Raw genomic sequence first — 25000 nt, 5'->3', positions numbered from 1 at the left:
AGTTATGTGTTTTGGTTCTGATGGATATTATTTGTATTTGCAACACGTTAGTGAATCATTTGGCAACCCTGGTATAAGAGTGTATTAATTAACACTGTATGAGAGTGTATTAACACTGTATAAGTGTATTAACACTGTATTAGAGTGTACTAACATTATGAGAGTGTACTAGCATTATATGAGAGTGTATTAACACTGTATGAGAGTGTATTAACACTGTATAAGTGTATTAACACTGTATTAAAGTGTACTAACATTATGAGAGTGTACTAGCATTATATGAGAGTGTATTAACACTGTATTAGAGTGTTTTAACATTATGAGAGTGTACTAGCATTATATGAGTGTATTAACACTGTATTAGAGTGTTTTAACATTATGATAGTGTACTAGCATTATATGAGAGTGTATTAACACTGTATGAGAGTGTATTAACACTATGAGAGTGTACTAGCATTATATGAGAGTGTATTAACACTGTATGAGAGTGTATTAACACTGTATGAGAGTGTATTAACACTGTATATGAGTGTATTATTACACACAGAAATCATAATAACGTGATGCATCAAATGAACAAATCCACAAGGGCCGTGACGAGGATTCGAACCTGCGTCCGGGAGCATCCCAAACACTGAATTAATCGACTGAGCTACGACAGGGTTAAAAGAGTTGAAACCAAAATTCTACTGAACTTACTGGATCCTGCAGCCTCTCCGAGGCACAAACCAAGGTTTTTACACAACTCCCCCCTGCACTCGAGCTATGTCAATAGGCCGTTCTCCCTCTTCGCCTTACTTCATTACACACAGAGATCACAATAACGTGATGCATCAAATGAACAAATCCAAATATTGTGATCTCTGTGTGTAATGATGTAAGGACGAAGAGAGAGAACGGCCTATTGACATAACTCGAGTGCAGGGGGGAGTTGTGTAAAACCCTGGTTTGTGTCTCGGAGAGGCTGCTGGATCCAGTAAGTTCAGAAGAACTTCAATTTCAACTCTTTTACCGTGTCGTAGCTCAGTCCATTAAGGCAGTGTCTGGGATGCTCCCGGACGCAGGTTCGAATCCTCGTCACGGCCCTTGTGGATTTGTTCATGAGTGTTTTAACACTGTATAAGAGTGTATTAACACTGTATGAGAGAGTGTATTACGGCTAACTATTTCTGAAAACTGTATTTCAGCCTTCATCTTAATTACAATTAACTAATCAAATTATTTAAAACTCAAATTCCCATCCGCTTAATAAAAGATAAAACGATTTTTTGCTCGTAACTTTGCGATAAATAATTTTTTCTCGGTAAGTTCGTGTAAAAATTTATTTTATTAATTTGTTGAGTCTTTGCCGATTGATCCAAACTTTTTTTCGCTGTCAAATATGATACTCGCGAATACTAATGAATATTATATAAAATTTTAGCAGGAATTTGTATAATTCTCTCCCTTTTTTTTAATATAACGTGGAAGCAATTAAATCTTTTTTTGCCAAAATCACAGCATTTTAAAATTTTATTTTTTTGACTTTGATAATAGTTGAGTGTTGTCTAGGTTGGCTGACGCTCAGTATATCTTCACATAAAAAAGGAGCGAATGGGATGATTTTTTCTAGAAATTGTTACTGATATGATAACCCAGCTTTTTTTCAGCTAAAATATTATTAAAATAGCCACATTTGAACACGAGCATTGATAAGTATATCGCATTACATGAGACATGATAACAAAAAATAACGCATTACAGTAGACATGATAACTAACACACTACAGGACACCTGAAAATAAACATATTACAAGAGACATGATGTAAGTGACACATTACAGGAAAAAAATCAATAGCGTGATACAGTGTACAAAGGTAACGTACTGCACTAACGAGGCTGACACGTTACCAGTAGCCTAGCACCCCTCTCCCCCCCCCCTCCTCCTCCTCCCCACCTTCCATATGAGATGGTCGGCTCGTTAAGGGACCAGATTGCTTAACTTGACTGAATATTCCTTAACACTTCGACATTAAAATCTGTCTATATAAGTCACTGAGTAACGTATCAGAAGGACATATAGTGATCTTGCAGCAAAATTCACTTCAAAATCTCTACGCTCACGGATGAACACGTATCTATGCTAAAAAAAATTAAAATTAATAAATTTAACACTTGCTAAAAAGCCACAATAATAATAATAATAATAATAATAATAAAAATAATAATAATTAAGTTATTAATATTATAAATAAATTAAGTAGCAATAATGTGATTTGTGTTCACTGACTTTTAATAAAATCGTTAGATAGACCACAAAACACGGTCACACACACACACATAAGAAGTGAAACCTATTATTGACCCCCAACCCCCTCCCCCCCAAACCCTCCAACCAACTTCCCCCCCCCCCAAACCCCCCACCCAACCTCCCCCCCCCCACCCCCACCCACAACCTCCCCCCCCCACCCCCACCCACAACCTTCCCCCCCTCCCCCACCTACAACAGGCAGCAGCACACACTGGTGCTGCCAGTGTCGTGGGCGGCCGGTGTGGCAGTGTGTGTGTGTGTGTAATATTAATAACAGTTAGTGGTGTGAGTGCCCACTTAGACACAGGTGTTAGCGGAACCAGGTGGGGGGAGGGGGTGGTGCCCGGCGCCACCTGCACCACCTTTGTTACACCAAACTGCCACTTGCATGCCATTATGCCTCTTGTTAATTAGGAGTTGTTGGAGATCTCTTTAACCTTCTCACTGAGGTCTTCAGGTAGGGGGAGGGGGTGAGGAAGAGGGGGGAAGGAGAGAGGAGAAATATGTGGGGGGGTAGGCAAGGGGGAAGGGGGGGTATTTGAGGGGGGGTAGAAGGGCACAAGTGATGGGTCAGCGTGTGCCAGATAGACCTATTAGGTCTAGACCAGTCTGGATTAGGACCAGTCACATATGTATATGCCCTTCTAACCCGATCTCTGTGTTCTTCGCTGCTAATATATATATATATATATATATATATATATATATATATATATATATATATATATATATATATATATATGTGTGTGTGTGTGTATATATATTAGTATATTTTAGTAGCAGTCTTTCTTGTAAACATATGTTGTTAAATATGACCGAAAAGGTAAGATTAATAATTCTAACACAAATTTTCTCAATATTTCTTATGTTTCTTTTCACTGTCGATGGTATTCTCCAAAAATTCTTAATTATCCAAAATTCCTTTTTATTTCTAGTCTGACGCAACACTTGAACGCGTTCGTAATAACTTATTACATTTTCAAAGACTTTAGTTGACACACATAACTGTAACCTGTAAACACTAATCAGAGTCAGCTAATCCGTCATACTTATACTCGCAATTGGGTGAGGTGATATGGTGCAACAGTTTTGGATGAGGTGAACAAACTTGTGACAAATACAAGACTCAACACGAAACTATGGGTATTAATTGGATAAGAGAGCATAAGAATGGGAGTAACTGCAGAGGGCCTATTGGCCCATACTTCCTCTTGATGCTTCTATATTGGTTCGGAATCTTGAAGTGGGTAGAATATAGTTGTGCATTAATTGGCTGTTGATTGCTGGTGTTGACTTTTTGATGCGAAGTGCCTCGCTGATGTCGAGCCTTCTGCTATCGCTGTATCTGTCGATAATTTCTGTGTTGCTTGTTAAGATTTATCTGGTGATGGTCTAGTTGTGTGAGAAGATTATATGCTCCTTGATGGAGCCCTGTTGTTTATGCATTGTTAATTGCCTAGAAAGAAACGTTGTTGTCTTGCCTATGTACTAAGATCTTTAGGGCTGACAGTCCCCAAGTGGGCATGTGAAGGCATAGACGACGTTGGTTTCTTTCAGGGTGCTCTGTTTGGTGTCTGGAGTGTTCATCATGAGTTGGTTGGCCGTTTTCTTGCTTTTGTAGTAAATTGTTAATTGTATCTTCTGATTTTTGTCTGTCGGGATAACGTTCATATTAATAATATCTTTCAGGACACTTTCCTCCGTTTTGTGAGCCGTTGAAAAGAAGTTCCTGTAAAACAGTCTAATAGGAGGTACAAGTGCTGTGTTAGTTGACTCTTAACAGGGTGCATGGCGTTTCACCTTTCTTTTGATGACGTCTTCAACATAACCGTTAGAGAAGCCATTGTTGACTAGGACCTGCCTTACCCTACAGAGTTCTTCGTTGACATGCTTCCAACCAGAGCTGTGAGTGAAAGCTCGGTCGACGTATGCATTGACGACATTCCTCTTGTACCTGTCTGGGCAGTCACTGTTGGCATTAAGGTAAATTCCTATGTGCATTTCTTTAGTGTAGACTGCAGTGTGGAAGCCACCATTCCTCTCCGAGACTGTTACATCTAGAAAGGGCAGCTTCCCATCATTCTCCATCTCGTAAGTGAAACTCAACACCAAATTTTGCTCAAAATGCCTCCTTCAGCTGCTGCAGACGTTTGACATCAGGTACCTGCATAAATATGTCGTCAACATACCTGCAGTATATGGCGGGTTTCAAATCCATGTCAACTAAGACCCTCTGCTCTATGGTACCCATGTAGAAGTTCGCAAACAGGACACCTAGGGGAGAACCCATGGCGACCCCATCTACTTGCTTATACATGTGAGCATCTGGACTGAAAAAGGGTAGAAGGGTGCCTCTTTAGTACAGGCTTGGAGTGACTTTCTCAGTATGGTTTCTGGTATGTCCAGAGGGGTACAAGCCAGATCACGATACACTCTGTCCATCATCATCATCATCCTGATTGTCTCGTCCACAGGCACGTTGGTAAACAGCGTAATCCATTAGGATTACGAGTCCAGAGCGCTGTCCACTCAGCTATCAGGGCCCCCCTGTGTGTGTGTGTGTGTGTGTGTGTGTGTGTGTGTGTGTGTGTGTGTGTGTGTGTGTGTGTGTGTGTGTGTGTGTGTGTGTGTGTGTGTGTGTGTGTGGATCTGTGAGTGGATTTATCATTGTATGTATAGTGTATATTTTCATTTGCCAGCTTGGGGAGCTGGCAAATAAGAAATGTTGTTCTATACGTGTGTTTTGTAAACTAGTAGCTCTGCCTCAATTTTATAGATGATAGGGCGTAATTAGTGCAAGACAGTTGTTGATAATTACATGAGGGTGCTTGAAATGTAGTACTTCAGCTATGTCTAATCTCCAATTGTTGCTGTATCTGTCAATTATTTATATGTCGTATCTCACAATATCTCAGGTGATTGTCTGGCGTGTGAAGAAATGTGATATTTGATAAAGCCGTTTTGTTTGTGTTTCGCCAGGTGTCTTTAACGAGAGATTGTTGTCTTGCCTATATATTGAGATTGTTGGGGCTGACAGTCCATAAGTGAACATATAAAAGCATACGAAACATTCGTTACTTTCAGTTATTTTCTTGACGAGGGTCCATCTAGAAGACACTATATACAGTGCAACAGGTTATGTTGAATTTCAGCAGTGATTGGTGATTCATTAGTGGGTTTGAAAGCCACTGAGAGAGACATTTGGCAGCATATGTCTTAAATGTATATATCTTAGAAAGCTGGAATGTGTCTTAAGACTCTTGGCCTATCTAACCTACCCAGGTTCTCCAAGCCAAGAAAGGAAAACACATAAGGTATATGTGGAGAATGTGTCAGATATTGTTGTCATGAGTGAGGATAATATGTGCTATGACAGCCTCGGATCAGGGCGGTAGTTGAGCTCTCGCTGACTGTCATCTTCCCCAGGGGAGGGAGACCCTTCAGCTTCACTCTCAGCCGCTGACGTTGAGCTTATCTGAAGATCTTATCACGGTAAAGTTTGCTGGAACCTTGGAGCTCCTTCCTAAGGCAGCTCGACTTTAAGTGGCTTTACCTTAAGCAACCCTCCCTCAAGCAACCTTCCCTCAAGCAACCCTCCCTCAAGCAACCCTCACTGAAGCAACCCTCACTCAAGCAACCCTCACTCAAGCAACCCTCCCTCAAGCAACCCTCCCTCAAGCAATCCTCCCTCAAGCAACCCTCCCTCAAGCAACCCTCCCTCAAGCAACCCTCCCTCAATCAAGTTCACTAACTTCCTGGCAGAAGCTACTAAAGCTTTAAGAAGCATGAAAGCATGACACAGACTCCTGTTGTTCGACAATGCTTGGCTTATCGTCCCATCAAGGAGAGACAAACCCCTACCACCTCTAGTAATTAGGGCTGTAATTGAGTGTCACGGAGAATATAACCTCGAGCGAGAAACATTACGTCATATAAAAGCAAATACTAGTTCATCCGTAATCCCCTGAATTGGAGCATAAATTAGCAGGAAAATTGAATTTGCCAGAATCAGAGAGCCAGAATTTGGGTCCAAAATATGGCCCAGGTATCGAACTTGGGATGTTTGGGATTTTTTGAAAACTGCAGACGGGTTTGGGCATAATGTGACCCACCGCCGCTTTCAGTAATTGGCATATTTTTGGTATAAAATTCGGAATTTCAAGCTGCGAATAGGTCCAGAGAGCAAGAATTTGGCTCCAAAATATGGCTCAGGTATCGAATTTGGGATGTTTGTGATATTTTGAAAACTGCCGGGGGGTTTGGGCAAAATGTGATCCACCCCTGCTTTCAGTAGTAGGCATATTTTTGGCGAAAAGAGTCGGAATTTCAAACTGCGAATAGGTGCAGAGAGCCAGAATTTGGGTCCAAAATATGGCTCAGGTATCGAATTTGGGATGTTTGGGATATTTTGAAAACTGCAGACGGGTTTGGGCAAAATGTGACCCACTGCCGCTTTCAGTAATTGGCAGATTTTTGGTATAAAAATTCGGAATTTCAAACGGCGAATAGGTGCAGAGAGCCAGAATTTGGGTCCAAAATATGGCTCAGGTATCGAATTTGGGATGTTTGGGATATTTTGAAAACTGCAGGGGGGCTTGGGCAAAATGTGACCCACTGCCGCTTTCAGTAATTGGCAGATTTTTGGTATAAAAATTCGGAATTTCAAACGGCGAATAGGTGCAGAGAGCCAGAATTTGGGTCCCAAATATGGCTCAGGTATCGAATTTGGGATGTTTGGGATATTTTAAAAACTGCAGGGTGGTTTGGGCAAAATGTGACCCAACCCCGCTTTTAGTAATTGGCAGATTTTTGGTATAAAAAGTCGGAATTTCAGTTTCGAATATGTGCAGAGATCCAGATTTTGGCTCCAAAATGTGGCTCTGGCGTTGAATTTGGGATGTTTGGGATATTTTGAAAACTGCAGGGGGTTTTGGGCAAAATGTGCCCCACCGCAGCTTTCAGTAATTGGCATATTTTCGGTATAAAAAGTCGGAATTTCAAACTGCGAATACGTGAAGAGAGCCAGACTTTGGCTCCAAAATGTGGCTCTGGCGTCGAATTTGGGATGTTTGGGATATTTTGAAAACTGCAGGTGGGTTTGGGCAAAATGTGACCCACAGCCGCTTTCAGTAATATGCATTTTTTCGGTATAAAAAGTCGGAATTTCAAACTGAGAATACGTGCAGAGAGCCAGATTTTGGCTCCAAAATGTGGCTCTGGCGTTGAATTTGGGACGTTTGAGATATTTTGAAAACTGCAGGGGGTTTGGGTAAAATGTGACCCACCGCTGCTCTCAGTAATTGGCATATTATTGGTATAAAAAGTCCGTACTTCAAACTGCGAATACGTGCAGAGAGCCAGATTTTTGGCTCCAAATTGTGGATCTGGTGTGGAATTTGGGATGTTTGGGATATTTTGAAAACTGCAGGGGGGTTTGAGCAATTCGAACAATTCGATACCAAAATCAAAGACGTAGCATAAAAATTGAGGTGAGAAAATTGAAAAGAATACACACATTTTAGTGCGTGTGAGCGCTCACAGGCTCATCTTGAAGTGAATCAGCCAGGTCGAATTTGGGGTGGGCTGAGCCTCGCGCGTCAGGCTAGGCATAGTGTTAATCAGCAATGATAGCTTCACGGAGCCTCCGGGGTTCAGCCAGAAACTGGCGTTTTCGCTGACATTCAATGCTGTTTTTTTTATTTTAAAAATTATTTATTGGTATAGGATTTAGGATTTGAAGTACTGTTTGATTGCTTATTAATAAATAGACATGGTTTGCATTTTAATTTAATAAATGTAATGGCAGGCATTGTTTCATCCCAGGAGCAAGTGGAGAAGGAAGAGATTGACAAACTAATAATGTATGATTCATCTGCAAAACCTAACGGGGAGAAGACACTTCCAGAATACATTAGTCGAATGGCTGATAACCAGAAAGATATTTATTACCTAACAGCTCCCTCAAGAGAATTATCAGAGACTTCTCCATATTTTGAGCGAAAGTAGAAAGTAGCGAAAGTAGCCCAATTTTTGGGCTACTAGTAGCAAAAGTAGCCCAATTGTTATGATACTAGTAGCGAAAGTTGCCCAATTTTTAGGCTACTAATAGCAAAAGTAGCCTAATTCTTGTGACCAATTCTTGGGCTACTGGTAGCGAAAGTATCCCAAATTTTTGCTACTAGTAGCGAAAGTAGCCCAATTTTTGGGCTTCTAGTAGCCCAATTTTTTGGCTACTAGTAGCGAAAGTAGTCAATTTTAGGCTAATAGTAGCAAAGGTAGCCCAATTTGGGGCTACTAGTAGCCAAAGTAGCCCAATTTTGGGGCTATTAGTAGCAAAAGTAGCCCAATTTTTGGGCTTTAAGTAGCCCAATTTTGGGCTACTAGTAGTAAAAGTAGCCCAATTTTTGGGCTACTAGTAGCAAAAGTAGCCCAATTTTTGGCCTACTAGTAGCGAGAGTAGCCCAATTTTTAGGCTACTAGTAACAAAAGTACCCCAATTTTTGGGCTACTGGTAGCGAAAGTAGCCCAATTTTTAGGCTACTAGTATCAAAAGTAGCCCAATTTTTGAGTTACTAGTAGCAAATTTTTGGGCTAAGTAGCCCAATTTTTTGGCTATAAGTATCCCAATTTTGGGCTAGTAGTAGCAAAAGTAGCCCAATTTTTGGGCTAAGGAGCCCAGTTTTTGGGCTATATGTAGCCCAATTTTGGGCTAGTAGTAGCAAAGGTAGCCCAATTTGGGCTACTAGTAGCAAAAGTAGCCTAATTTTTGGGCTGCCATTAGCGAAATTAGCCCCATTTTTCTGCTGAAAAGCGCAATTTTTGGGCTATAAGTAGCCCAATTTTGGGCTACTTGGGCTACTAGTTGGGCTAGTAGCCCAAAATTGGGCTACTAGTAGCCCAATTTTGGGCTACTAGTAGCAAAAGTAGCCCAAAATTGGGCTACTAATAGCAAAAGTAGCCCAATTTTTGGGCTATTAGTAGCAAAAGTAGCCCAATTTGTGGCTACTAGTAGCAAAAGTAGCCCAATTTTGGGGCTATTAGTAGCAAAAGTAGCCAAATTTTTGGGCTACCAGTAGCGAAAGCTACCCAATTTTTGGGCTGTATGTAGCCCAATTTTTGTCTATTAGTAGCAAAAGTAGCCCAATTTTTTTTCTACTAATAGCGAAAGTAGCCCAATTTTTGGCTACTAGTAACAAAAGCATCCCAATTTGTTACTAGTAGCAAAAGTAGCCCAATTTTTTGGCTACTGGTAGCGAAAGTAGCTAAATTTTTGGGTTATAAGTAGCCCAATTTTAAGCTATAAGTAGCCCAATTTTGGGCTACTAGTAGTGAAAGTAGCCCAATTTTTTGGCTACTTATAGCAAAAGTAGCAAAATTTTTTTGCTACTAGTAGCGAAAGTAGCAAAAAAATTGGGCTGATAGTAGCAAAAGTAGCCCAATTTTTTGGGAAAGGGGGAGGGGGGTAGGGGGGGGAGGGGGGGGATCTTACAAAAAATTATAAAAATTCTACAAAAAATCATAAAATCCTACTAAAAATTAAAGGAATTTTTTAACCCCCACCCCCTACCACCCCTGTAATTTTTCTTCAATTTAAAAATTCCTTTAATTTTTAGTAGGATTTTTATTATTTTTTGTAAGGATCCCCCCTTCCCATCCCCCTACCACCCCCCACCCCCCTACCCCCCTCCCCCTACCCCCCTACCCCCCCACCCCCCCTACCCCTCTCCCCCTTCCGTCCTACCCCCCCACCCCTCACCACTAACCTCCCCTCCCCTCATCCCCCCTACCCTCCCTGACCCCGCAGACCCCCCCCCACCCCTACCACCCCCCCTGTAATTTTTCTTAAACTTTGGCAGCTAACGGCGAAAATCGCCCGATTTTTGGCCGCTAGCGGCTAAAATCGCCCGATTTTTGGCAGCTAGCGGTGAACATCGCCCGATTTTTGGCCGCTAGCGGCTAAAATCGCCCGATTTTTTGGCAGCTAGCGGCGAACGTCGCCCGATTTTTGGCCGCTAGCGGCTAAAATCACCCGATTTTTGGCAGCTAGCGGCGAACATCGCCCGATTTTTGGCCGCTAGCGGCTAAAAACGCCCGATTTTTTGCCGCAAGCGGCGAAAATCGCCCGATTTTACGCTGCTAGCGGCAAAAGTGGCCCGATTTTTGGGCTGCTAGCAGCTAAAATCGCCTGATTTTTGGCCACTTGCGCCGAAAATTGCCCGATTTTTGGCCGCTAGCGGCGAAAATCGCCCGTATTTTGGCTGCTAGCGGCGAAAATCGCCCGATTTTTAGCCACTAGCGTCTAAAATCGCCCGATTTTAGGATGCTAGCGGCGAAAATCAGGCGATTTTTTGCTACTAACGACGAAAATTGGCCGATTTTTGGCCGTTAGCGGCTAAAATCGCCCGATTTTAGGATGCTAGCCGCGAAAATCGCCCGATTTTTGGCTGCTAGCGGCTAAAATCGCCCGATTTTTGCCCACTAGCGGCTAAAAACGCCCGATTTTTTGCCGCTAGCGGCAAAAATCGCCCGATTTAAAGGCTGTTAGCGGCAAAAGTCGCCCGATTTTTCGCCCGCTAAGCGGGTAAAGTCGCCCGATTTTTGGCCTGCTTGCGCCGAAAATTGCCCGAAATTTGGTTGCTAGCGGCTAAAATAGCCCGATTTTTGGCCGCTAGAGGCTAAAATCGCCCGATTTTTGGCCGCTATCGGCGAAAATCGCCCGATTTTTGGCCGCTAGCGACGAAAGTCAGCCGGATTTTTGGCCGCTAGCGGCGAAAATCGCCCGATTTTTGACCGCTAGCGGCTAAAGTCGCCTGATTTTTGGACGCTAGCGGCGAAAATCGCCCGAATTTTGGCCGCTAGCGACGAAAGTCGCCCGATTTTTTACCACTAGCGGCAAAAATCGCCCGATTTTTGGCCGCTAGCGGCGAGAATCGCCCGATTTAGGCTGCTAGCGGCTAAAATCGCCCGATTTTTGGCTGCTAGCGGCGATAATCGCCCGATTTTTGGCCGCTAGCAGCAAAAGTCGCCCGATTTTACGACCGCTAGCGGCGAAAATCGCACGATTTAGGCTGCTAGCGGCTAAAATCGCCCGATTTTTGGGCCGCTACCGGGGAAAATCGCCCGATTTAGGCTGCTAGCGGCTAAAATCGCCCGATTTTTGGCCGCTAGCGGCGAAAATCGCCCAATTTAGGCTGGTAGCGGCTAAAATCGCCCGATTTTTGGCCGCTAGCGGCTAAAATCGCCCGATTTTAGGCTGCTAGTGGCGAAAATCACCTGATTTTTGGCCACTAGTGACGAAAATTGCCCGATTTTTGGTTGCTAGCGGCGAAAATCGCCCGATTTTTTACCGCTAGCTGCTAAAATCATCCGATTTAGGCTGCTAGCGGCTAAAATCGCCCGATTTTTGGCCGCTAGCGGCGAAAGACGCCCGATTTAAGCTGCTAGCGGCTAAAATCGCCCGATTTTTGGCCGCTAACGGCTAAAATCGCCCAATTTTTGGCCGCTAGCGGCGAAAATCGCCCGACTTTAGGCTGCTAGCGGCGAAAATCGCCTGATTTTTGGCACCTAGCGACGGAAATCGCCCGATTTTAGGCTGCTAGTGGCAAAAGTCACCCGTTTTTTCGCCCGTTAGCGAGTAAAATCGCCCGATTTTTGGCCGCTTGCGTCGAGAATTTCCCGAATTTTGGCCGCTAGCGGCGAAAATCGCCCGTTTTATTGCCGCTAGCGGCTAAAATCGCCCGATTTTTGGCCGCTAGCGGGTAAAATCGCCCGATTTTAGGCTGCGTCTGATTTTTGGCCACTAGCGACGAAAATCGCCCGATTTTTGGCCTCTAGTGGCTAAAATCGCCCGATTTTTGGCCGCTAGAGGCTAAAATGGACAGTTTTTGGCCGCTAGCGGCTAAAGTCGCCCGATTTTCGGCCGCTAGTGGCGAAAATCGCCCGATTTTAGGCTACTAGCGGCTAAAATCACCCGGTTTTTATGGCCGCAAGCGGCAAAAATTGCCCGATTTTTGGCCGCTAGCGACGAACGTCGCCCGATTTAGGCTGCTAGCGGCTAAAATCGCCCGATTTTTGGCCACTAGCGGCTAAAATTGCCTGATTTTTGGACACTAGAGACGAAAATCGCCCGATTTTAGGCTGCTAGATGCAAAAGTCGCTCGATTTATGGCCGCTTGCGCTGAATTTTGGCCGCTAGCGGCGAAAATCGCCCGTTTTTTGGCTGCTAGCGGCGAAAATCGCAAAATTTTTGGCCGCTAGCGGCTAAAATCGCCCGATTTTTTGCCGTTAGCGGCTAAAATCACCCGATTTTTGGCCGCTAGTGGCTAAAATCGCCCGATTTTAGCCCGATTTTTGGCTGTTAGCGGCGAAAATCGCCTGATTTTTGGCCACTAGCAACGAAAATCGCCTGATTTTTGGCCGCTAGCGGCTAAAGTCGCCCGATTTTTGCCCGCTAGTGGCGAAAATCGCACGATTTTAGGCTGCTAGCGGCTAAAATCGCCCGATTTTTTGGCCGCTAGCGTCGAAAATCGCCCGATTTTTGGCCGCTAGCGACGAAAGTCGCCCGATTTTTTAACACTAGCGGCAAAAATCGCCCGATTTTTGGCTGCTAGCGGCGAATATCGCCCGGTTTAGGCTGCTAGCTGCTAAAATCGCCCGACTTTTGGCCGCTAGCGGCAAAAGTCGCCCGATTTTTGGGCCGCTAGCGGCAAAAATCATCTGATTTAGGCCGCTAGCGGCTAAAATCGCAAGATTTTTTGCCGCGAGCGGCAAAAGTCGCTAGATTTTGGGACCGCTAGTGGCGAGAATCGCCCGATTTAGGCTGCTAGCGGCTAAAATCGCCCGATTTTTGGGCCGCTATCGGCGAAAATCGCCCGATTTAGGCTGCTAGCGACTAAAATCGCCCGATTTTTGGCCACTAGCGTCGAAAATCGCCCGATTCTTGAACGCTAGCGTCAGAAATCGCCCGATTTTTGTACGTTAGCGGCGAAAATCGCCCGATTTTTGGCCGCTAGCGGCGAAAAATGCTTGATTTTTGGCCGCTAGTAGCGAAAATCTCCCGATTTTTGGCTGCTAGCTGCGAAAATCGCCCGATTTTTGGCTGCTAGCGACGAAAATCGCCCGATTTTTGGCTTCTTGCGGCGAAAATCGACCGATTTTTTGGCGCTAGCGGCGAAAATCGCCCGATTTTTGAGACGCTAGCGGCGAAAATCGCTCGATTTTTGAGACGCTAGCGGCGAAAATCGCCCGATTTTTTGCCGCTAGCGGAATTCTTGCCCGATTTTTTACCGCTAGCGGCAAAAATCGCCTGATTTTAGGCCGACAGCGGCGAAAATCGCCCGACTTTTGCGCTAGCGGTGAAAATCGCCCGATTTTTGGCCGCTAGCGGCGAGAGTCGCCCGCTTTTTGGCCGCTAGCGGCGAATGTCGCCCTATTTTTGGCCGCTAGCGGCGAAAGTCGCCCGCTTTTTGGCCGCTAGCAGCGAAAGTCGCCAGATTTTAGGCCGCTAGCGGCGAAAGTCGCCAGATTTTTGTCCGCTAGCGGCGAAAGTCGCCCAATTTTTAAGCTACTAGTAGCGAAAGTAGCCCAATTTTTAGGCTACAAGTAGCGAAAGTAGCCCAATTTTTTGGTCTATAAGTAGCGAAAGTAGCCCAATTTTGGGCTTCAAAGTAGCGAAAGTAGTCCAATTTTGGGCTACAAAGTAGCGAAAGTAGCCCAATTTTGGGCTTCAAAGTAGCGAAAGTAGCCCAATTTTGGGCTACAAAGTAGCGAAAGTAGCTCAATTTTGGGCTACAAAGTAGTGAAAGTAGCCCAATTTTGGGCTACAAAGTAGCGAAAGTAGCCCAATTTTGGGCTACAAAGTAGCGAAAGTAGCCCAATTTTGGGCTACTAAGTAGCGAAAGTAGCCCAATTTTGGGCTACAAAGTAGCGAAAGTAGCCCAATTTTGGGCTACAAAGTAGCGAAAGTAGCCCAATTTTGGGCTACAAAGTAGCGAAAGTAGCCCAATTTTGGGCTACTAAGTAGCGAAAGTAGCCCAATTTTGGGCTACAAAGTAGCGAAAGTAGCCCAATTTTGGGCTACAAAGTAGCGAAAGTAGCCAAATTTTGGGCTACAAAGTAGTGAAAGTAGCCAAATTTTGGGCAACTAGGGGTTAGGTTAGGCCCAAAATCGCCCGATTTTAGGCCGCTAGCGGCGAAAATCGCCCGATTTTTGGCCGCTAGCGGCAAAAGTCGTCCGATTTTTGGGCGCTAGCGGCGAAAATCGCCCGATTTTTTGGCCTCTAGCGGCGAAAATCGCCCGATTTTTGGCCGCTAGCGCCGAAAGTCGCCCGCTTTTTGGCCGTTAGCGGCGAAAATCGCCCGATTTTTTGCCGCTAGCGGCAAAAGTTGCCCGATTTTTTACCGCTAGCGGTAAAATTCGCCCCTTTTTTGGGCCGCTAGCGGCGAAAATCGCCCGATTTTTTACCGCTAGCGGCTAAAATCGCCCGATTTTTTAGCGCTAGAAGTTAAAATCGCCCGATTTTAGCCTGCTAACGGCTGAAATCGCCTGATTTTTGGCCGCTAGCGACGAAAATCGCCCGATTCTTGGTTGATAGGGGCGAAAATCGCCCGATTTTAGGCTGCTAGCGGCTAAAATCGCTTGATTTTTTGGCCGCTAGCGGCGAAAATCGCCCGATTTTTGGCCGCTAGCGACGAAAGTCGCCCGATTTTTTACCACTAGCGGCAAAAATCCCCCGATTTTTGCCCGCTAGCGGCGATAATCGCCCGATTTAGGTTGCTAGCGGCGAAAATCGCCCGATTTTTGGCCAATAGCGGCTAAAATCACCTGACTTTTAGCCGCTAGTGGCAAAAGTCGCCCGACTTTTGGGCCGCTAGCGGCCAAAATTGTCTTATTTAGGCCGCTAGCGGCTAAAATCGCCCGATTTTTGGCCGCTAGCGGCAAAAGTCGCCCGATTTTTGGCCGCTAGCGGCGAAAATCGCCCGATTTTTGGCCGCTAGCGGCTAAAGTCGCCTGATTTTTGGCCGCTAGTGGCGAAAATCGCCCGATTTTAGGCTTCTAGCGGCTAAAATCTCCCGATTTTCGGCCGCTAGCGGCGAAAATCGCCCGATTTAGGCTGCTAGCAGCTAAAATCTCCCGATTTTTGGCCGCTAGCGGCTAAAATCGCCCGATTTAGGCCGCTAGCAAATTTGAAATTACTGCAGGTGGTGAGTTACTGCCTCACCAGGACACTCCACCCGGGAACCATTGACACGGCGCAGTCCCAGCAGGACAGTGCAGCACGCTAAGCAACAATAGTGTTCCTGATGGCAATTATCCCGGAGCACAATCGTTACATGTACAACAATCAGAAAGAGAATGAAAGAGCTCAGTGTCTCTCCCTCTTCTTGTGCGTCAGGGGGTGACTTCTCAAGACATCACGGTCAACAAACTCCCATAGCTTCAGGCGACGTCACAAACGCGCCTCATTTCCAAACTTTTCTTAAACATTTTCTTTTCTTAAACATTTCTAAACATGTGTTTGTTATCTTTTTCAACTTTTACGTTGTCAGTGATGCGCCCGTGATGACATTATGCCTCTCATAATTGAGCACGTCCGCTACAAGAGAATTACGGAGCACTGATGCCCGTGTCTGCTGACAACACCCTCCAACATCCCGACTCACAGCAAGCGACTGCTGTGAGATTAGGCAGCCAGAAAGGGGACCTCAGTGCTGAAACTGAATCTGATTTGGTTTGATACTCCCCCCCCCCCCACACCCGAGTGGCTTAGACAGTTAAGCTGCAGCCCATGCAGTATATATTTCCTACTCCAGGGATCAGAAGCCACCTTTTTAATCTCCTCTGGCCGGAATTCTATCATCCAATCATTCTGTAGTTGTAATGAAAGCTTCCCTTTGGTGAACTTGAAATCAATTCATGCGAAGGTGTCCAAAAAAAAGGGGGATTCTCTGGTCCTTTTCATTTTATTTTTTTTAGCTTTGCCATTAAAGAGGTAGCTAAGAGTCTGTATAGAGAATTATTCATAAGGTTTCTAGCTGATGGTACCCTAGCTGGTCAACCGGTCCTGCGACAAAGAACGTCGCATTTCGTTCGTCTGCGTTACATAAAGCCACAAAAATTGTCGTACTAGAAAATGGAAGCGGCTGGCGAAAATGACGTACTGTCCCGTTTTCTGTCTTGGGTCCTCTGGTAGGTTAGGAGCGCAACCTATCCTCTTACAAATTACGTCTGAATTTGGCCGTTTACCCTTATGGGCGAAAATGGACGTAATTTGAAAATGAACAAAATTTGAAAAAAAAATTTGATTTTTTTCCCAAAAAACAGTAAGTTAAAGGTTCTCTGGTAGGTTAGGAGGGCAGGAAATTCTCCTAAAGATTCAGAACGTCATGAAAAACGTTAATTGAAAGTTTCCTCTCCTAACCTAACGGAGTAAGCCGGAGGACTCAAACAGAAAACGGGACAGAACCTCACTTTCATCAGCCGATTTCGTTTCAAATTACGTCCATTTTTGGCCATAGCGCATACGAGCGAAAAGCGACGTTATTTTTTAAGAGGACGGGTTGAGGAGCGGACGCTTTAAATTGGCCGTTTTCTTGACGTTGGGAAGTCCTTAGGAGGACGGGCTGAGCCATTCATCTGTACTTGGTCATTAACAACGTGTAGACGACGAGTCACAATAACGTCCCTGAAGATATGATAACCGAAACTGAAGATATGATGACCGAAGTTGAAGATATATGATGACCTAAGCTGAAGATATGATGACCGAAGCTGAAGATATGATGACCAAAACTGAAGATATGATGACCGAAGCTGAAGATATGATGACCGAAGCTGAAGATATGATGACCAAAACTGAAGATATGATGACCGAAGCTGAAGATATGATGACCGAAGCTGAAGATATGATGACCGAAGCTGAAAATATGATGACCGAAGCTGAAGATATGAAAACCGAAGCTGAAGATATGATGACCGAAGCTGAAGATATGATGACCGAAGCTGAAGATATGATGACCGAAGCTGAAGATATGATGACCAAAGCTGAAGACATGATGACCGAAGCTGAAGATATGATGACCGAAGCTGAAGATATGATGACCGAAGCTGAAGATATGATGACCGAAGCTGAAGATATGATGACCAAAGCTGAAGATATGATGACCGAAGCTGAAGATATGATGACCAAAGCTGAAGATATGATAACCGAAGCTGAAGATATGATGACCAAAGCTGAAGATATGATGACCAAAGCTGAAGATATGATAACCGAAGCTGAAGATATGATGACCAAAGCTGAAGATATGATGACCAAAGCTGAAGATATGATGACCGAAGCTGAAGATATGATGACCGAAGCTGAAGATATGATGACCGAAGCTGAAGATATGATGACCAAAGCTGAAGATATGATGACCGAAGCTGAAGATATGATGACTAAAGCTGAAGATATGATAACCGAAGCTGAAGATATGATGACCAAAGCTGAAGATATGATGACCGAAGCTGAAGATATGATGACCGAAGCTGAAGATATGATAACCAAAGCTGAAGATATGATGACCGAAGCTGAAGATATGATGACCACACCACGCATCAGAGAAGTCCCATCGAATACATGCTTATTTTCAACCAGGTGGCGGTCGGTCAACATGACTTAGCATACGTAGAGTGAAGATAACAACTTAATACAGAGAGGAGCTTTGTCACAACCTGCTGGCCAGCAGAGAGAGAGAGAGAGAGAGAGAGAGAGAGACAGAGAGAGAGAGAGAGAGAGAGAGAGAGAGAGAGAGAGAGAGAGAGAGAGAGAGAGAGAGAGAGAGAGAGAGAGAGAGAGAGAGAGAGAGAGAGACAGAGACAGACAGAACTTTGATTTCCAAAGCTTCAGAATTCAGACATCACTTCTTGATGCCCTGATTGATTAAAATATACCACTGGAAGAACAGTCGACAGATGGTGGTGGTGGTGGTTGTGGATGATCACCAGCCCTCACCTGTGAGTGAGGTGCTGCCCTCACCTGTGAGTGAGGTGCTGCCCTCACCTGTGAGTGAGGTGCTGCCCTCACCTGTGAGTGAGGTGCTGCCCTCACCTGTGAGTGAGGTGCTGCCCTCACCTGTGAGTGAGGTGCTGCCCTCACCTGTGAGTGAGGTGCTGCCCTCCTACACTCACAGTCAGCTGGCTGTGGGCTGTAGGTTCACATGTTACCCGAGACTCTGGTCCCTTCAGGGGGGGTAAGAGCACTGGAAAATTTGTTCAAAGCTCTATTAGACGCCTGAGGGATGGTCAGTATGTGTGTGTGTGTGTGTGTGTGTGTGTGTGTGTGTGTGTGTGTGTGTGTGTGTGTGTGTGTGTGTGTGTGTGTGTGTGTGTGTGTGTGTGTAACCCTGTTAAAAAATACATAAAGACCAGACACGATGAGAGAAAGAATTAGTGAAGGAGAACATGGCGGTTGCAGTGAAATCCCAGGGTAGGTGGCATTTAACCTGACTTTACCTTAGAGCAGCTATATATCTATTGATCTCGATGGTAATATGAAGTCGGCGGCTTGTCATAGGTCCCCCCCCCCCTCCCCAATTGTTCCTGAGGAATTTTGTCCAACTGGATTTCGAACTGAAGTTTTGGCATTTACGGTTTCAGCGGGTAGGCAGTTCCACGGGTTTATAACCCTAGTTGTAGAAAATGCATGTCCCATTTTCCATACTCGTGGATAGGAAATCTTATCATGGTTCCCCCTTCCCCCTCCCCTCCCCCCCCCCCCAAGACTAACTACTCATCTTCCCCCTGGCACCTTTGGGCAAAGAAACGTTGCCCAAGCGCTTCTGTTCATTCGACTATGAGTTGAATACGCTAACTAATGCGTGCCTAAGGACGCAAGTCGCTGGTGTTACTAGAACGTGAAAAATCAGGATTTCTAGCCATGGAAATCTGTAATTTGGGAAGCAAGAAAATGAGGAGAAAATAAGAAGTAATGTAATTGTATGTAATTCTCACCAACGTGAACATTACAAGACGCTAAAACCACATATTTTTTCCCAGCGTGAAAATAACAAGGCGCTAAAAACCCACATTTATTGAACAAAATACATACTTCGGTACAGTTTAGTGAAAGAGTTCCACCACTACAAAATAGGGTCACATTGTTCTCCACTACCAAGTAAATCTGTATTGTTGTTGGATAATTGTTGACTATATAATTGTTGTGTATTTTGTAGGTCAATTTGCTACCTATCCAGTTAATGTTATTTCTCTGTGAGACTTAGAATGGTGGCATAACTTACCCGGCTAATCGTCACGGCTGCTGGATTGGTCTCTCTTATTGTGAGGGTCGACCTTTCCACCTTTCCCACACGAAGGGATAGGTACACTAAGAGGTGTACCCCGCTGTTCTGTGTATACACTGAGGTGTGTATACCTCCTTCCTTGTGTATACACAGAGAGATTACTTTAGCTTCGTACAATGTTCTTTCTGAAAGCTATATTTCATCCACTTTAGCGGTCTCCCTAATACACTAGAGTGTGTGCGTGTGTGTGTGTGTGTGTGTGTGTGTGTGTGTGTGTGTGTGTGTGTGTGTGTGTGTGTGTGTGTGTGTGTGTGTATTCACCTAGTTGTATTACCTAGTTGTGTTTGCGGGGGTTGAGCTTTGCTCTTTCGGCCCGCTTCTCAACTGTTAATCAACTATTTACTAACTACTTTTTTTCCCCACACCACACACACACACCCCAGAAAGCAGCCCGTGACAGCTGACTAACTCCCAGGTACCTATTTACTGCTAGGTAAAAGGGATATTCAGGGTAAAAGAAACTTTGCCCATTTGTTTCTGCCTGGTGCGGGAATCGAACCCGAGTCCTGCAGAATTACGAGTCCTGCGCGCTATCCACCAGGCTACCAGGCCCCCCCCCCCCGTGTGTGTGTGTGTGTGTGTGTGTGTGTGTGTGTGTGTGTGTGTGTGTGTGTGTGTGTGTGTGTGTGTGTGTGTGTGATAGATATTGTGTGTGCTTGCCCATTCTTTGTGTGTGTGTGTGTGTGTACGCCCATATCATTGCTGTAGTGTACTTGTTTGTGTGTGCGTGTGCTTTTGCGTGCGTGATCGCATGTTGACTGCCCATGTCCTAGCTCCTGGGCGCCGGCACTTCCTGTGCTGTATCTTCTGGCTATTTAACTCCCGTGTCGCACTGGTGAGAGCAATAACAACGGGAGTAATTATTGGTGGACTCTGTAATGAATTGCTTACATCCAGTGGCGGTAATTAGCGGGAGAGGAGACGTTGCTCCCAGACGCATGGGAAACGTCTCCATCTCACAGGACGCAGCAAGTGACGTTGTCTCCTTGCGTCACATGACGTATGACAGACGTCTCCAGGTCCCAGGACGCAGTAGTGACGGAATAAGTGAATTACGGGGAGGGATTTCCCCTCCCCCCCTCTCCCCTTCCCCTTTCCCCTCTCACCCCTCTGACGAAGGGGTGAGAGAAGGGGGGGAGGGGAAGGGATGGAAAAAACAGGGACAGTGGGTCGAATGCTGCAGGCTGGACCCCTTAATTACGATGCTCAGAGAACCATCATTTAGAATACAAATGAAAAACTGCGACGTTCTGAACTTATCTCTGACACGCGAGTCGTCGCCGTCTGTGGCCTTGTCAGTGTTGTGTTGTAACAACCTCGAATTGGCCCTCCTCTGCAGTACCTAATTCCTAGTTATCCTGATTGACACACACTCACACTCGCTGGGCCTCGCGGCTGAGTGGACAGCGCTCAGGGGTCGTAGTCCTAAGGGCCCCGGGTTCTATTTCCAGCCGAGGTGGAAATAATTGGGTATAGTTTTTTCACCCTAATGCGTCTGTTAACCTAGCAGTAAATAGGTACCAGGGAGTTAGACAGATGCTACGGGCTGCTGCTGCCTGCGGGATATGTGTGTGTGTGTGTGTTTTAGAAATATTTTAGTATATATAATAGAGGAAAAATAAATTGGTTAGAAAGGCGGACTCCAAGAGCTATTAGCTCGATTCTGCAGACACTAATAGTAAATACACACACACACACACACACACACACACACACACACACACACACACACACACACACACACACACACACACACACACACACACACACACACACACACACACACACACACTTCTCGGGCAGACTCCTCAACCTTTAGAATTGGTTCATAATTGTAAAATAAAACCATCGATTAAGTCAATCACTGACTAATACGACCTGTGGCATCATGACTCTTCCTCACGGTATAATAAGACACTCTTGTTTTATTAATATTGCTTTATTTCTTAATAAAGTAATTGTTTATTGCTTTGTTGACCAGACCACACACTAAAAGGTGAAGGGACGACGAACGTTTCGGTCCGTCCTGGACCATTCTCAAGTCGATTGTGAGAATGGTCAATTGACTTGAGAATGGTCCAGGACTGACCGAAACGTCGTCGTCCCTTCACCTTCTAGTGTGTGGTCTGGTCAACATACTTTAGCCACGTTATTGTGACTCATCGCCTGCTTATTGCAATATTTCTTAATAAATTCATATTACTTATTGTGGTTTATACATGGGCCTCGGTAAGAAGGTTAGGTAAGGTGTGTTGTTCACGTTGATGTAGCGGATGTTTACAGTACAACATGTATACGTCACCCAGTCGTGTGTTGTGTCTCTTGTTCGTGAACACGGGGGTAGGGCGGGTGGATTATTGAGCATTTGGCCTGCGTTGGTGAGGCCGGACTGACGTTTAGCCTGCGTTGGTGAGGCCGGACTGACGTTTAGCCTGCGTTGGTGAGGCCGGACTGACGTTTAGCCTGCGTTGGTGAGGCCGGACTGACGTTTAGCCTGCGTTGGTGAGGCCGGACTGACGTTTAGCCTGCGTTGGTGAGGCCGGACTGACGTTTAGCCTGCGTTGGTGAGGCCGGACTGACATTTGACCTTCGTTAGTGAGGACGGGCTGACATTTGACCTTCGTTGGTGAGGCCGGGCTGACGTTTGACCTTCGTTAGTGAGGACGGGCTGACATTTGACCTTCGTTGGTGAGGCCGGGCTGACATTTGACCTTCGTTAGTGAGGACGGACTGTAGTAAAGCCTGAACATGAACGAGCCACGGCCACAATCATCCGCTCGAACAAGGTTAAATGATCAGATGCTCATTTACGTAGATTTTCATGTTAGCATTTGACCTATGAAGTAAATTACACTTTGTGAGCCAGATTGGCCTTTCTGTTGAGGATAAGACAAGAGTTTCCTTGAGAACACTCTACTGGCTGTTGGTGGTAGTCTCAGTAACCGACCTTATACCACCCTTCACAGTCTGAGAAACCACCAGAAATATCCCAATTCCTTGCCAGAAACGTATCAACCCAAGCAACCCACCTAACCTAATGAGGCTGATGCGTATAAAAACCTTAATATTACAGTGCTGAAATTTGTGATAATGCGTCACTTTTTTAACGTATTGGACGATTACGTAAAATATACGACGTGTTAGGTGAGAGAACTGGATGCAAACCCGTAAATGTCATTCTAGGAGATTATACCGTCCACGTGCCTAAGTCAGTCCTTCGAGTCTCGCTCAAGAATCCCGGGTTCGATTCCCGGATGGGGCAGAAACGGTCGGGCACGTTTTCTTTCGCCTCATGCCTCGCTTTTCAAAGCACTCAATATATTACACCGGCGTTAGTGGACTCCACATGTTTCAGTAAAATATTTTTTTTTTACGGTGAAATCTATTTTGAAAATAATAATATGTTGAGGGACACAGTAACGTGTGTTAATTCAATTGTCGTACTGACAGCCGGTGGCCATGTTGTTTGGTAATTGTTAAAGTGAGCTTCGTTGATTGTTACAACACAATCCACAGGTCATTTGTGAAGAGTCAACAAAAAAACTTAGCAATAGCTGTTATGTACAAACATGGCAATGAACGTAGGCCTATATTGGCCCATATCAGGCAGCTGTCAGGCGCCACCTGATAGCTGGGTGGACAGCGCTTCGGATTCGTAGTCCTGAGGTACCGGGTTCAAACCTCGGTGGAGGCGGAGACAAAAGGGCAAAAATGATTCTTTCGCCCTGATGCCCCTGTTACCTAGCAATAAATAGGTACCTGGGAGTTAGACGGCTGCTATGGGCTGCTACCTGGGGGGGGGGGATAACAAAAAGGAGGTTGGTCGAGGACCGGGCCGCAGGGACGCTAAGACCCTCGCAATCATCTCAAGATAACCTCAAGATATAACCTCCTATTTATATCCACTAAACCTCATTATCTGGGTCCCAGATCTAAATCCGGAGTGGTAATGTCCACGGCATCCTAGATTCCTTGCCAGGGGTGGAAGATGGTTGAAGAAAACAACAGCCTCTCGGAAACACTCTTCGTGTAACCAGTCAGCTGTGTAACTGTGTAACCAGTCAGCTGTGCAACTGTGTAACCAGTCTGGTGTGCAACTGTGTAACCAGTCAGCAGTGCAACTGTGTAACCAGTCAGCTGTGCAACTGTGTAACCAGTCAGCAGTGCAACTGTGTAACCAGTCAGCTGTGTAACTGTGTAACCAGTCAGCTGTGCAACTGTGTAACCAGTCAGGTGTGCAACTGTGTAACCAGTCAGCAGTGCAACTGTGTAACCAGTCAGCTGTGCAACTGTGTAACCAGTCAGCTGTGCAACTGTGTAACCAGTCAGCTGTGCAACTGTGTAACCAGTCAGCTGTGCAACTGTGTAACCAGTCAGCTGTGCAACTGTGTAACCAGTCAGCTGTGCAACTGTGTAACCAGTCAGCTGTGCAACTGTGTAACCAGTCAGCTGTGCAACTGTGTAACCAGTCAGCTGTGCAACTGTGTAACCAGTCAGCTGTGCAACTGTGTAACCAGTCAGCAGTGCAACTGTGTAACCAGTCAGCTGTGCAACTGTGTAACCAGTCAGCTGTGTAACTGTGTAACCAGTCAGCTGTGCAACTGTGTAACCAGTCAGCTGTGCAACTGAGTAACCAGTCATCTGTGCAACTGTGTAACCAGTCAGCTGTGCAACTGTGTAACCAGTCAGCTGTGCAACTTTGTAACCAGTCATCTGTGCAACTGTGTAACCAGTCAGCTGTGCAACTGTGTAACCAGTCAGCAGTGCAACTGTGTAACCAGTCAGCTGTGCAACTGTGTAACCAGTCAGCAGTGCAACTGTGTAACCAGTCAGCAGTGCAATTGTGTAACCAGTCAGCAGTGCAACTGTATAACCAGTCAGCTGCGCAACTGTGTAACCAGTCAGCAGTGCAACTGTGTAACCAGTCAGCTGTGCAACTGTGTAACCAGTCAGCAGTGGAACTGTGTAACCAGTCAGCAGTGGAACTGTGTAACCAGTCAGCAGTGCAACTGTGTAACCAGTCAGCTGTGCAACTGTGTAACCAGTCAGCTCTGCAACTGTGTAACCAGTCAGCTGTGCAACTGTGTAACCAGTCAGCTGTGCAACTGTGTAACCAGTAAGCTGTGCAACTGTGTAACCAGTCAGCTGTGCAACTGTGTAACCAGTCAGCAGTGCAACTGTGTAACCAGTCAGCTGTGCAACTGTGTAACCAGTCAGCTGTGTAACTGTGTAACCAGTCAGCTGTGCAACTGTGTAACCAGTCAGCTGTGCAACTGAGTAACCAGTCATCTGTGCAACTATGTAACTGTGTAACCAGTCAGCTGTGCAACTTTGTAACCAGTCATCTGTGCAACTGTGTAACCAGTCAG

General features: G+C 45.4%; 2 protein-coding genes across 2 annotated transcripts in view; both read right to left on the bottom strand.

Annotated features, from left to right (window-relative positions):
- Nucleotides 1-23594: 23594 nt before the first annotated feature.
- On the bottom strand, nucleotides 23595-24920 carry LOC138363268 (ice nucleation protein-like). Its single transcript, XM_069322278.1, has one exon. It carries the CDS (start codon nucleotides 24918-24920, stop codon nucleotides 23595-23597), a length of 1326 nt encoding a protein of 441 aa, XP_069178379.1.
- An 8-nt stretch (nucleotides 24921-24928) lies between these two features.
- The window catches only part of LOC138363267 (ice nucleation protein-like), an 11153-nt gene continuing 11081 nt past the window's right edge, over nucleotides 24929-25000 (bottom strand). Inside the window, exon 5 of the mRNA XM_069322276.1 lies at nucleotides 24929-25000. This exon is cut by the window's right edge and continues 248 nt beyond it. Within this exon, the coding sequence (XP_069178377.1) occupies nucleotides 24929-25000 (72 nt within the window).

The sequence above is a fragment of the Procambarus clarkii genome, chromosome 10 (assembly GCF_040958095.1).
Source record: "Procambarus clarkii isolate CNS0578487 chromosome 10, FALCON_Pclarkii_2.0, whole genome shotgun sequence".
NCBI lineage: Eukaryota > Metazoa > Arthropoda > Malacostraca > Decapoda > Cambaridae > Procambarus > Procambarus clarkii.
The sequence above is the reverse complement of the archived record's forward strand: the minus strand, read 5'-3'. Positions and strand labels throughout refer to the sequence as shown.